At 38.6% G+C, this 13,413-nt stretch overlaps 1 protein-coding gene across 1 annotated transcript in view; it reads right to left on the bottom strand.

The window, feature by feature from the left end:
- The window catches only part of cdkal1 (CDK5 regulatory subunit associated protein 1-like 1), a 310,661-nt gene that overhangs the window by 122,637 nt on the left and 174,611 nt on the right, over nucleotides 1-13,413 (bottom strand). The window contains exon 10 of the mRNA XM_079469382.1: nucleotides 4,042-4,187. Within this exon, the coding sequence (XP_079325508.1) occupies nucleotides 4,042-4,187 (146 nt within the window). The remainder of the gene's footprint in view (nucleotides 1-4,041; nucleotides 4,188-13,413) is intronic.

Genomic DNA, 13,413 nt, shown 5'->3' with positions numbered 1-13,413 from the left:
GTATGTCAATAGTAAAAATAATAATAATAATAACATTGTTAATAGTAATAATAATATTTTTTTCTGTGTGTGTTTTAATTCAATAAAAGACATCAATCCGACAATATAATGCTGTTGAACAGATTTTATGATGTTAAGTGCAGAAAATGCAAAATCGTCTGGACCTACTAAAGAGAAATAGGTGCTAACTGCAAACTGGAATAAAAATGCATAATTTTACCTATTAATGCAATAATTGGCATAACACAGATCATCTCGACGAAAATGTGCTAGAAGCCATTTTAATAGAATGGAACTCATGTGAACTGTATTGATTCAGTTGTCACCCTAAGAGGTTTTCTGAGGTAAATATCAAAACGAAATATATTCCTTTAAACAAAACACCAAATAGCAATTAAACATAAGACCTCTGAGGTCTGCAGAGCAAACACTTGCACATAAAACGTGTAATTAATGTGAAGTCTAAACGTTTGTCTCGTTCTCAGCTGGATGGAGGCGAGAAGATGGTGAGACGCTATGGGGAGGTTCTTCATCAGATTCTGTCAGCAGGTGAGACTGTATCCATGTCCACAGGTCCTGATGAGGCTTTTCCTGCTCTAATAGGTTTAGTCTCGTGGACCGTTGGCATGGAGAAAGAACACAGCCCCCTATCCTGAGGCGGAATTTCTGGACAGCAATTTCTGGTGTCAAATCACACCTAGAAGGTGAGTGGATGAGTTGCAGTCTGTACCTCTCAGCAAATGATGGATGCACAGTATGTGTGCACGGTCCTTCAAAATGGTGACATAGACAGAGAATAACTTCCAGTTTGTGTTTGGCTCGTGTCTAATAACATAACTTATATTTGATGCAATTTATGTTCATATTAATTAATAGTATTATCTTATTGTACAATACTTTTATTAAATAAACAATTTGCTGAATGGGTCCTGTTGTTTGGCCGCATTAAACAAACCATATGGTACATTGACATCTAGCGGTTGAGCTTATATAACTTCAAAACATAGGAAAGTAACGCTTCTCGGTTTCTTTTGACTCAGAAATAATCTACAGGCACTACTTTTGTTTGTGAATGTGTACCGGAAGTTCAGTTGAGGTCACAAATCTGTGCATGTGGAGTAACGTTTGTTTATGTTGTTACGATGAAACCGTCAATAGAGAGAAAGAATAGAGGCTTGACTTTCATTATTCATGTAAATAAACTTTTTTCAGGCCTCTCTTGTCTGTACATTAAAATGACAATTCCAAAGTCAAAACTGCATACGGTTGCCAATCCCAAATATTGACTTTATTCTTGTGCACATATGAAGCAAGTCATAGGTGTTGACTTGCAATGAAAGTTGTCGTACGCATGCGGACCATTTGTGAAACAGTCTGTTTATTCAAGAGACTGGGCAGACTAATCACTATCCTGGATTATGAGAGAGGGAGACTACAGGAGAAACAGGGCCCAGGTGCTTCTGTTGACATGGATAATAAAGATTAACACGCACACTAAAACAGGCAAACATGACAAAAGCAGAACTAAAAACGATCAGCTGCAGATTAAACTCACAAGGGTGAGCTTGATGAAAAACACAATATTAAAGGGTATATACACACGCACATGATCACTCTCACTTGTTTTCATTTTTGCACCACACCGTGAGACTATGAAAAATGCCTGTTGAAATTTCATCTGTGATTTTAAAGGTCAGAGGCATTGTGGCAAGTACAATCCCCTTCCCTGTAGCGATTGTGTCACTTTATATGCAAACTTTCTTTTATGGCCTGAAGGTAAAAGAAAACACTTTTTTATGCGCTAAGAGGTTTAACTAAAGAGAGACATTCAGAGAAATAACACATTCAAGGTCACATTCAGCCCTGAAACCAACTGTTCCGTTATTCCTGTCTATCACTCAAATACTATTTACTATAATACAATTTTTTCATATTTTTACACCCTTATATCACATAAAGTGAATTAAATAGATACTATTCATGCATGCAACTGCTGATCTGTGTGTAAACATGCTTAGACTCGAAGCAAAGGGCTTCGAACGCGGCGATGTGATGTCCTTCAATTTTAGAATCTGGTCAACCCGTCTGATCCGAAACTATTACAAACATGCATGCAAACCTCAACATTGAGAAAGCATTTTTAATTGTACCGCATGTACATAAACAGATCCACAAATAGGTCAGGGGACAGATTATACATGAGTGCAATGAAACTAATGTACTATATTGTATTCTTCTTTGTATGTATTTTGTACATTTAATATATATTTTTTCTGTTTTCTGTCATTCGTTCCATGTAAAGCTGCTTTGAAACAATGCAGCATTGTAAAAAAAAAGCCCTACATAAAAATAAACTTTTATACAGTTATTATACAGTTACAATTACAGTGATGTCCTTAATCTGTTACGGCTGCATAAGCTGCAATATCAGTTCTATTCAAAAACAGCCTATCTATAATGGTATACATTCGTTTTGGGGCATTACGGCTTACAGGCCATGATTACACAGTTTACTCATAATCTGTTCTGCCAATAAACATGGCCGACACAGTTTTGCGACTGGATCTCTTTAATTTCACATGATAATTCATATACCACTGCAGCCTTGCATGGCAACTGTTGAGCAAGTCCATCCCACCACTCCTGAGCCAATAGGAAATCAGACACGATCAGACAAAGAGTTATCAAAACATCTTTAAACCCTTGTTTATGTCCCACTTTACCAGGAACAGCACATTTTACTCAGACAAACATTTCACAATGACAACACCTTACTCCAATTCCAAAAAGTTTAAAGATTGTATATCGAAGGCAGTTTCTGCCAATCTCATATTAATCTTGAGTGCCTAAACAGTTGTTTGCATACGATAGAATCCTGTGATGACTTTATACAAAAAAATTTGAAACAAGATGGAGTGCTGGGGGAGAGTATCAAGAACAGAAATACTAGGTCATACAACCAGACACAGCTACAGGTCTTACTTTTTTTAGACCTGTAGCAGGCATTACATCCCAACTTTTCCAGAATTCGGTTGTACGTCCAAGTCTTTTTTTCAACAAGTTGACCATGTTAAGCCTGCATGTTTAACAGTGTAAAGAAGTCAGAATGCACCAGATAGCATGATACCCCATCACCTCATTACATTTCACAAACAATACACACTGCAGGCAACATCGTGACTTCATACTACATCTGATACGGTCTCAGACCAGCATGGGTCTACTGAAGGTTTACATGCGTGACAACAAGCATGTTGTAGGTTGTGTTGAACGTTAGGCCTTGAATCCGCTCCATCCATTAATCAGACCAACAGAAAGGCATTGGGAGAAGCACCTCTATCTATGTAAAGCACAAGGCCATATATCACACACTTCAAGACCGAGTTTGTCAAAATGGCACATGCGATAGACCCTGAAGTAAGATGGTGACTCTAAAACACACTCTTATTTTTTGCAATACCATAGGGGGAAAAAATGCTTTCATTTGTTAAATATCGCAGTATTCTACCCTGATAAACACACAACAGGCATCAGCAAGCGCATGTCTGTGTGTTTGCCCAAGATCAATACATGACCGACAGATTGCAGAAAATGTGTCTTCCACACGTCCATGCATCCATATGCCAGACCCATTGATTTGCTCTAACGCATGCACTTAAGCGCAATAATCATACACATTAATGAAGAGATTATTCTACTGTATTTTACTAAAGTCATAAAAACTGGCATTTGCTAAATGTCAAGATTGAATCCATATCATTTCTCCAGCAGAGAAAAAAATAAGTAAATCAACAAATCTTTTGACAATCAATCCTGGTTCTCATGCCTAATAAAAATAAAGCCTCAAGGTTAACCGATACAAACAAAAACTCATAAACATAAGTGCATCGGATGACCAACAGTGTTCCCTTAGTGGTTATGGACTGCATGGAACTCAAATCCACTAAAAGATGCTTCTTAATAAAGCTTTTGCCACAAAGGCAAATATGTTTCAATGGGTTGAATGCGCATTTCATTGTTTTTATCAAAGCAGGCACTTACTTCTCCTTTAAGAAGTCTACGACGCGCTTGAAGTCAGCACAGCAGTACTCTCTCCTCATGTCCATCAGAACGCTGTCAGATGCTGATTGGACGGGCACATGGAGGAAGGCGTAGACCCGTGGGTGGTTCAGGATTTTTGCCATTTCCTATTAGAGGGAGATTGAGAGTTAAAAACTAAACACAAGAAAATACATGGCCTGGGCTGCATTAACACTGCATGCCTGTTGAACAGATACAACATGGACACACATCTCATGCTTTATCACGTCTGTTTACATTGCCTCTAGACACAGCTAAATGTGTGTAGATTAAAGTGTCTTTCTTTCTTCTGCAAAACACAAAAGAAGATATTTGAAAGAAAATTGGTAACCAAAAGCACTGGCCCCCATTCACTTCCATTGTATGGACACAAAACCACTGTAAGTGAATGTGAGCCAGTTACCAACATTCTTCAAAATAACTTCTGGCATTATTTACTCACTCTCTTGTCATTTCAAACCTGTATGACTTTTTCTTTCGCAGACAACAAAAGAAGTTTCATTTCGGGTGAACTATCACTTAAAGAAGCCAGCAGATGGATTAGCACGTCCCTGTCGAATCGATGAGCCGAAATCAGATCAGATGATCAGATAGCAGACACATATCGCATATAAAAGTAGCTCAAACATGCATAAACATCATAATGATCTTAATTCTTAGTTATGAAATTATCATGTTGCATTATTATGTAAATAAATGAATGAATGGTGAATGAGTAGATAAGCAAACAATACAACTTGTATTAATACAAATGAAATAAATACATATTTTAGTTTATGTTCACACAGATTTAAAAAGATCTAACATGTCTAAAACGGCTTTTGCCGCAGTACTTCATGACATGCGAAAACACACCCACAATTGTCCCAAAAATCAAATGAACACCAGACAACCATCAGACTACAACAGCAAAATTGTGTCTGTGTGCAATGCGGGTCAGCAGGGATTTGGGTATATCTTTAGCATCAGAGGATAAAGGCAGAGTAATCGATTTCTGAAAAGTGTTATTTAAAAACGACAGAAAAACACACTACTATGCAAAAGGAACACGCCCCTTCCTGCATAAGCCAAGACAACACGAGTATATTGTACAGGTAGCACACTAGTTCCAGATGAACAACGCTCAAAACCGCTCTGTTTCAATAGCTAATATTACTACAACAACAACAACATATCTTGGTTCTGACAAACAGCAAAACCAATGTTACTAACATACTGATCCGAATCAAAGCAACCTCATTGGGGTGATTATTTCGCGATCTTGCTCTCCAACAGTATCGCGGCACTAGTGCATCTCCGCTAAAAGCCTTGGCCATACCACAGGTCCTAACGCGTCTCCGCTGGGAAGTCTTCATAATAATAACGTGGGTTCTAGGTTTACATTTTTAGGGGGCGCCTGTGAAGTGAGAATGTCTTCCTTTCATAAATCGTTCCATATGAAGACCTTAAGAGCCGAGTTGGAGCGATTTTACGTTTGCTTTAATTATCTGGATCCCAAGGGTCTGCTGGTAACAGGGAACACTTTCTCTTAACGTGGAATGTGACAATTGAGGGCCAGACACTCAGGGATGGTCGGGTAGATACTGGCATCTCAACAATTATCGAAATAACGTAGAAGGCAAAAAAGTATTTTCAGCTCTACTATATTTTTTAAATCAAGTGAACGATCAAAATAGAGACGGGGTCTTAATACTGAACAGAATTTATTTCCTGATATTAACCAGATCCAGCTCAGAGAAAGAAAGCTGTTAGCATATGACATCTGTCTGGTAGCCATAATCGCCATTTAAAAACATCATTACGCCAAATTTCTTATCATTACTCACGGAACAAAGAAAACTAGAAGAGAGGAGAGGGGAGGCATAACATTTTATTCTCGCTCTTTTTCGGAGAAATTGTTGATTGCGGGTTATCATGACAATTAAAACCCATTGTGTTAGCAGAGCCCGCCGAACGATCGCCCCTCCCCGGCTCGTCTCATCTGTTCTCTTGTGCCTCTCTGTATGGGGTTCCACATTACAGGATCAAAATTAAAAGAATTAATTAGTTTAAAGAATGGCGACTGATTGGTTAGTGGAGATAAATTGGGCCCACTTGCACTGGGACATGTAAAGGATCTCGCTGAATTAACACCGCACGTGTCACGTCTCGCAGACGAGAGGATTCGGCACCAAATACAGACACGGAGCCTGTCCAAATCTCACATAAGCCACCAAGAGACACGCGCGTATAGTTTGTGTTTACAAGTCTTGAGGTCAAAAATGGAGACTGCACGGTATCAAATCAAGAAAGCGACTGCACATATAAGAATGCGTTTTGAAGCCTTCAAAATATATGAACAAGGGCTGGGTGATATTAATGAAATATCTGTTTTCTTATCAAGATACGTGTTACTGACAATATAAACATGATAGAATTTGATATTTAATAAAGACGTCTCCAATTTAGTAAAGTACAAAACCAAGTAGCACAAAACATAAACAAAATTTACATAAAAAGTAAGTGGTTACAAGGTCTACATTTTTTTCTCTGTTTGTTTTTGCACTAGACATTCTGAATGTGCCTTGAAACATCGAAACAATAGCTGCTAAACAGCATATTTTATTCTTTTAATTCTAGTGCAAATGCAACAATGTTGAGTTGTCTTAATATATCGATTATCTTCAACATTCGAAAATGAAGCGTTTTAAGTAACACAAATTGTTTTAAATAAAAGTGCAGTCGTATAAACTTCAGTTGCCTTAATGGCAAAGCATTTGAGAAAAAACAGACGGTTGTAACCAGAAACGATCAGGTTTCTATACTTAAGTCAGTAGTGTTGTGTGAGAACCCGACTCCATCACCTCCAGCACGTATGTTTCAGATGAATGAACGCATGCTTTACAACACTTTTCTCCAGCATATGATTAACAGCAAACCTTCATCAAAATGTAACATTATCCAGAAAGTGTGTTTATCACCAGATCTCGACCATCAAATACACCATTAAATATGCAAAACAGAAACCAACAGACGAATGCTCAAAACATTTAAGGGTTGTTACGGTCCATAAACACATAAAGCACAAATAATATCATGCACTTTGCAAAAAGAGCCAATCACATGAGCAAGCAACCCATCTTAGTCAATCGCTCATGCCTAAATACGTGCCTATCATTAAATCAAAAATCTCATTGCAATGCACTCAAATACATTCACTATAATTCACCCTCTCAAATGTGGAAGATGTGATTATGTAGATTGCTGGTTATGTCACCCAAGAGTGAGAGAGAGGGAGGGGAAAAACACACATCTGAAGTATTGAATATTCAACGTATAGATGTGGCTATTTGCTTAAAACGTAAACACGGCTTTAACTTCCCGACGAAACCAGAAATTGCTCTGGAATATTAGATCTGATCGGGCTGTGGTAACAGAGAAACGCAGACCTGTTAATTAAAAAAGGAAAAAGTAATTATATGTCGTGTTACTCTTGTTTTCAGAATGCCCGCACCTTGTCGCCCAAAGCAATATCATTTGATATGCACATGTTCTCTACTCAAGGTAAATATTCATTTATGTGGCCATGCTTATATGCGCTGGGACCTCATTAGATACATACAATGTGGGGCTTCCCATGATTCACATCTACCAATCCCACGTATATGCCATCGCTGAAGGGGAGGAATCTGGCAGATGGCATTCAAGGTGAGTGACAAGCAAGAGGAGAATGAGGATAGAGATTTCTACAGTAGCGGACCACCGACTCTCCTTCTCCATGTAGCCTGTGAGTGTCATTTATCAGATGCCTGTTATAAGCCGCAGAGACCTACTAATGACTGTATTTCCATATAGTGGTCAGGGCTAATCCCAGAGGCCAGGCCATAACACTGCGCTTAAAGACATTACGGCAGCGCTACATCTTAAAATGACCAATAAATACAGCCAGACCTCATCTCTGAACTCTGTAACTCTGACATGTATGTGACTAACGGGACCAAAAAGTCATAGACATCAATAGAATAAGTTCTTTCAGTGCCGCTGTACTGAAAGTGTATCGCCTTGAGTAGGACTTCTCAATGACTTTCTCAAGGGCCAGATTACCCGAGATGAATCTTGCGGGGCCGTATCTCAGGAAAACATGAAAAACCCCTGAACTGGACTATGGGGAAAACTAACTGATGCCGGGAGACCATTTAAAGTCCTCACAGAAAAACCCTACAGGTAATGTGGTACTGAAACTGACACTGGTACCCACTTAGCCAACATGCTCCTGTAACATTCAGTACAACTTGCATGCTAACAAAATTAACACTACTCAAATAAGATTTAAACAAATTAAAAGATTTTCCTGAAAGAAGTCATTTTGAAATGGACTAGTTATCCAAAAACATAGTAAAATAGTCAATGTTTACCTCAAAGCTAAATGAGGTCAAGCGGTTTATAGAGGCTAGCCATAGCAAATGGACCTGAAGCCAAAACCACACCTTAACAATGACCTCAGATCTCAAACACCAGTGAGATAACAGAGTACAAAACATTACAATAATAATGAACATAAACAACTGTTTAGGCATATTATTTGAATCTTGTTGTTTATGCAAAGTATTCAGATATCTGAGGCTGACAGGCAGGTAGGGCATGCTAGCATTGCATTTGGACCAAATGTTTTACAGTTATGGTACTTCTACAGGTGACATAAATATATTTTAATATTAAGTCTAATTTAATGATTGATTGCTTTCTGGATGCAGATTTCAAGATTCCTGTATTATGATAAAAATTATAAAACAAATTTCAACTTGATCACAAGCTTCAGACATCCTTATTAAAATAATATTTCATTACGTCTGTTTATTGTCACCAGGTATAAAAAAACAGTTTAACAATAATGTTTAGGAAAAGCACTGCCAGCTCACCCAAAATGTACAATTGTGACATCATTTACACACTCAAGATGTTTTTAATCTGTCTGCATTTCTTTGTTCTGAAGAACACAGTGAAAGGTATTTGAAAGAATGTTTTGAATAAAAAATTCTGGGGCACCATTGGCTACTATAGTAGGCCAAAAAGAATCTACTATGGTAGTCAATAGCGCCCCAGAACTGTAGTTTCCCACATTATTTTAAATATCTTCTATTTTGTTCAACAGAACAAAGAATTTTCTACAGGATTTGAAACAGCTTGAGTGTGTAAATGATGACAGAATGATGAACTATTTAAGTAAATCAGCCATTTACAAATAATAGTCTCCACCCCAGATGTCAAGTCTATGGACCGTTGGCTGAAATTCTGATGCATAAGGCACACTTTTCAAGAAACACTTCCTGCCACGTTCAAAGTCGTCATCTGATTGAATGTTATAGGAATTCCGGAACATACGCGTCACGTTTTTTAGCGGTCCGTCTAGCAACAACATAAAAGCCGAAGACGTAAGCTGTCTAGTTTACATCAGTTGCAACAATACTTCAGACCGATCGACAAAACGCTTAACTCTTTAAAGTACGCGAATATTAGGGCATGAACTTCTAATCGTTGTTGCTGTTAACTTTCGACACGTTCGTGAATGTGCACCGGTCTGTTACTGCGTGGACATTTCCAAGCCTTTAAACAAAACGCGGCACAAACGGAAACGTGATTGGTTGCTTCACCTGTCAGTCATAGTCAAAGTTTCCAGACCTTCAGTATGGTTATGCGTGAAAAAGAATACAACATCAGCAGCCATTGATATTTGTAATACTGATCTTACATTTACATTTATTCACTTAGCAGATGCTTTTATCCAAAGCGACTTACAAAAGTGAGAGAATTGAACATTTTCTCAATAAGCTAAATAATAATAATGTTACCAAGCCATGTCTTAGTGGTCATGGAAGAAAAGCACAAAAAAGGGATATCATGTCTTCAACATTATGTATTATCATTTGACTTGATACGAATAGGACTTTGTGTCCTCATGAAAGCCAGCTATAGAATGGTCCTCTGAACAGAAGTGATTGTGAAACTCTGTCATGCTTTGGGAATGTGAGCCCAGATGGATCAGCCGTGTATGAAATGAATCTGCCAGTGGTGTGGCAGGGCACATTCAAGAGATCAGCAAGACGACACCTTATCCAGATCGAATGATGTAACACCAGCATCCTGCTGTGGTTTAGCACGAGCGCATGTGCATGAGGGACGTAGAAAAAGAGCCTTGCTTTCATCTTCCACCGATCAAATAAGCCAAAGCAGCCTGGCACTGAGAACACGCGGAGCCAATCGGCCTGATTGTTAACAGATGCGACAGATAACACTAGAAATAGAGAGATGTATGAAAACATATAATCCGTCAAAGACGCCGAATATTACGGCTTGTGAAGTGAGATAGCGTGGTTTAGGATGCTATCACCCCCGGTTGATGTGTGGAGGATAATTGCGAGTTTTATCTTTCAATAACTCTAATAAAATTCTCTGCTTGCCCTGAAGCAGGCCGATGAATCTGTGGCTGTCGGATAATTGCTGTTTTCTTTGGACGGTGCACATATGCCTTGGCACATGGAGCATGAAAAGCGTGAGAACATTGAGATGATGAAAGGCACCTCAATATCGATATTTAAATGAAAAAAGTGTCAACGGATCCAAACACTTTGAAATTGAACAGGAGAATGGGGTGACCAGGGTTAAGCAAAATGCCATATGTGTCCATGGGAGCAGATGTCTGGTCACAAGGGCAATTTTCTTAAAATAACACAAATAAAAATAAATTAAATGCTTAAAAACAGCAAAACCATAGTAGATGAATCAAACTTCGACTCACAAAAAAGCTTTACAAAGAAAGATGAAAAGGAGCTTCTTCAATATAAAAACATACATTACCATTACTATTCATTATTTCAATCTGTTTTCCAAAATTCAGGCACCCGGTTCAGCCAGGTTGACACGAAGCATAAAGTTGATCATTTTGATGGTTTGGATTCATTAAATGTGTTTTGTAAATATAAATGTGATTTAACTATTTAATGAGATGGCATTTTTAACACATGCTTGTGAACATGCTAAACATTCCTGTCAAAGCCTTTTTACTGTCCTAACAAAGGCAACAGAATAATCAATGCCACAGACATGGTTAAGCATAAAAATCTGTTACATTATAAAATAATATCAAAGCTGTGTTGAGCTAAAACTCATCGATGAATCCCTTTTAAAATGTTTAATAATTTAGTCCAATTTATTTAAGGCCTTTAGTCACGCCCTGACTAATTTTGTTGTTTACCTCTCATTTAGCCATCAAGTACCAGTGGCTACACGTGCTCACAGCCCTGTAGCAGTCGTCTCAGTTGGGCCCAAATATATAACAGACCTGTAGGTCTGAGGGTTGGTGATGACTCTGCACTTCTGGTTGATACTCATTCTTCATCGTTCAGTTCAAGACCTTTGGCTCACTGGAATGATGAATGAGAAATAAAATACTTTTGTCTCCTATCTCTCACCATTCAGGGATTGAAGCGCACTATCACCGTCCTGCACATGCACACCGATCATTGCTTCTGGCTTAATTTCCAATCAGATTAGAGGCGAGCCGTTGAACAGATAACTCACTTGCCCAAATCTACTCTCACGTTGCTTTGCTGAAGATAATTAATCCATTACAATGTCATTCATTCAGTGAGCAAATGAATGTCCTGAAGGTGCTAGAGAAGTCTATTTAGCGCACGTAGCGCTAAGCAGTCAATGATTGACACTCGCTGGTCACTCCCGCTTTCCATTCACGAGGTGAAAAGTTTTTCTATAAATGACAACATTCATCTGTTTCGACGGTGAGGATGGATTTTTGCATATGTCATGGAGGAGAGCTGAAGGGCAGTCGATGTGTAAAGATCACACCACTGGTCTATATTTAGATGAACAGTTACTTCACAGATGAATACAGATACATCATATGCTACTTTTTCATTGTCAATAGATCTGTCAGGATAGTGATCGTTTTTTCTAAAACATCACCAGAGAGAGAGAGAGAGAGAGAGAGAGAGAGAGAGAGAGAGGAGAGAGAGAGAGAGAGAGAGAGAGAGAGAGAGAGAGAGAGAGAGAGAGAGAGAGAGAGAGAGAGAAGAGAGAGGAGAGTGAAGAGAGAGGAGAGTGAAGAGAGAAGAGAGAAGAGAGAGAGAGAGAGAGAGAGAGAGAGAGAGAGAGAGAGAGAGAGAGAGAGAGAGAGAGAGAGAGAGAGGGGGGAGAGAGAGAGAGAGAGAGAGAGAGAGAGAGGGGGGGAGAGAGAGAGAGAGAGAGAGAGAGAGAGAGAGAGAGAGACCTCGGATCTCAAAGTGAATTTTTAATTGGTTATAAATTTACAAAACCCAGTGACAAACAAAAAGTGTGACTACTTATGATACGTTATGGCTAAAAAATGTATTAATAACAAAGTCTGCAGATACAAGGTTTCAAAGGCCAATATGTTTTTATAGCACAGAAAATAATTTAACTGGGTGCAGAAAATGTTTTTTATAATTTGATCAAAAAAATATTTTAGTGCAAACTAATATATATATATATGACACTATTAATTCCTCTGTTTATATGAAGCGGGTGGCAGTGGGGGTAACAGGAGAAAGGCAGATCTAATTCCAACAATAAATGGCTGAAAACGTGACTGTTCCAATAACAAGTTGTGAAAGCTGACAAGTCGAGGACGGCCAGGAGACGAGACCCCGCAGGATTAGAGAAGAGAGCTCTGACAGGTGGTGTGTGAGAGTGAAACCCAATTACTGGAGAAAGCTCTCTCACACACACTCACATGGGCTGTGGGTTATGGAAAGAGTCCCCTTGTGATTAAGGCTCAGTGTCTCTCGGGAAATGTGTCGCTTTGCCCTAAAAGCTTCTCTTCACACCTGTAGAACAACCAAAATCTCGTGATAAAGTCGAACCGAACTGCTAAAATAACGATCAGGGGATGGATCAAAAGAACAATAGATGTCAAGAAGACAGAACTACAGGGATGTGCAAAAACAACCTGGAAACTGAACTGAAAAGTTCCTGAATAAAAACTGGATATCTAGATTTGATCTTGATTTATGACAATAAACCTTCAATCCGGCACCAATCCAGTGAGAAAAACTCCCTCCGCATATTATCTGAACCCATCACCTCTGAACCCATCACCAGAATGAGTTTTTTTTCTCACTACATTCTTAAGTCTCATCGCGCATCTCCATTTAACCGACATTTCAATGGATCTAAAATGAAACAGCTTCAACCTAAAAGTCCTTCATTGACAAACAGATTGAATAGATTTTTAATGCATCCGTCCTGTCTACTGTCCCCACAATGGTACATTAAGCCTCTAATGGACAAAGAGTCTCAGTAGATTCATTAATATGAAAA

Source organism: Barbatula barbatula (assembly GCF_947034865.1).
Source record: "Barbatula barbatula genome assembly, chromosome: 12".
Taxonomy (NCBI): Eukaryota; Metazoa; Chordata; class Actinopteri; order Cypriniformes; family Nemacheilidae; genus Barbatula; species Barbatula barbatula.
Note: the sequence above shows the minus strand (reverse complement) of the source record. Positions and strands in the feature narration are given on the sequence as shown.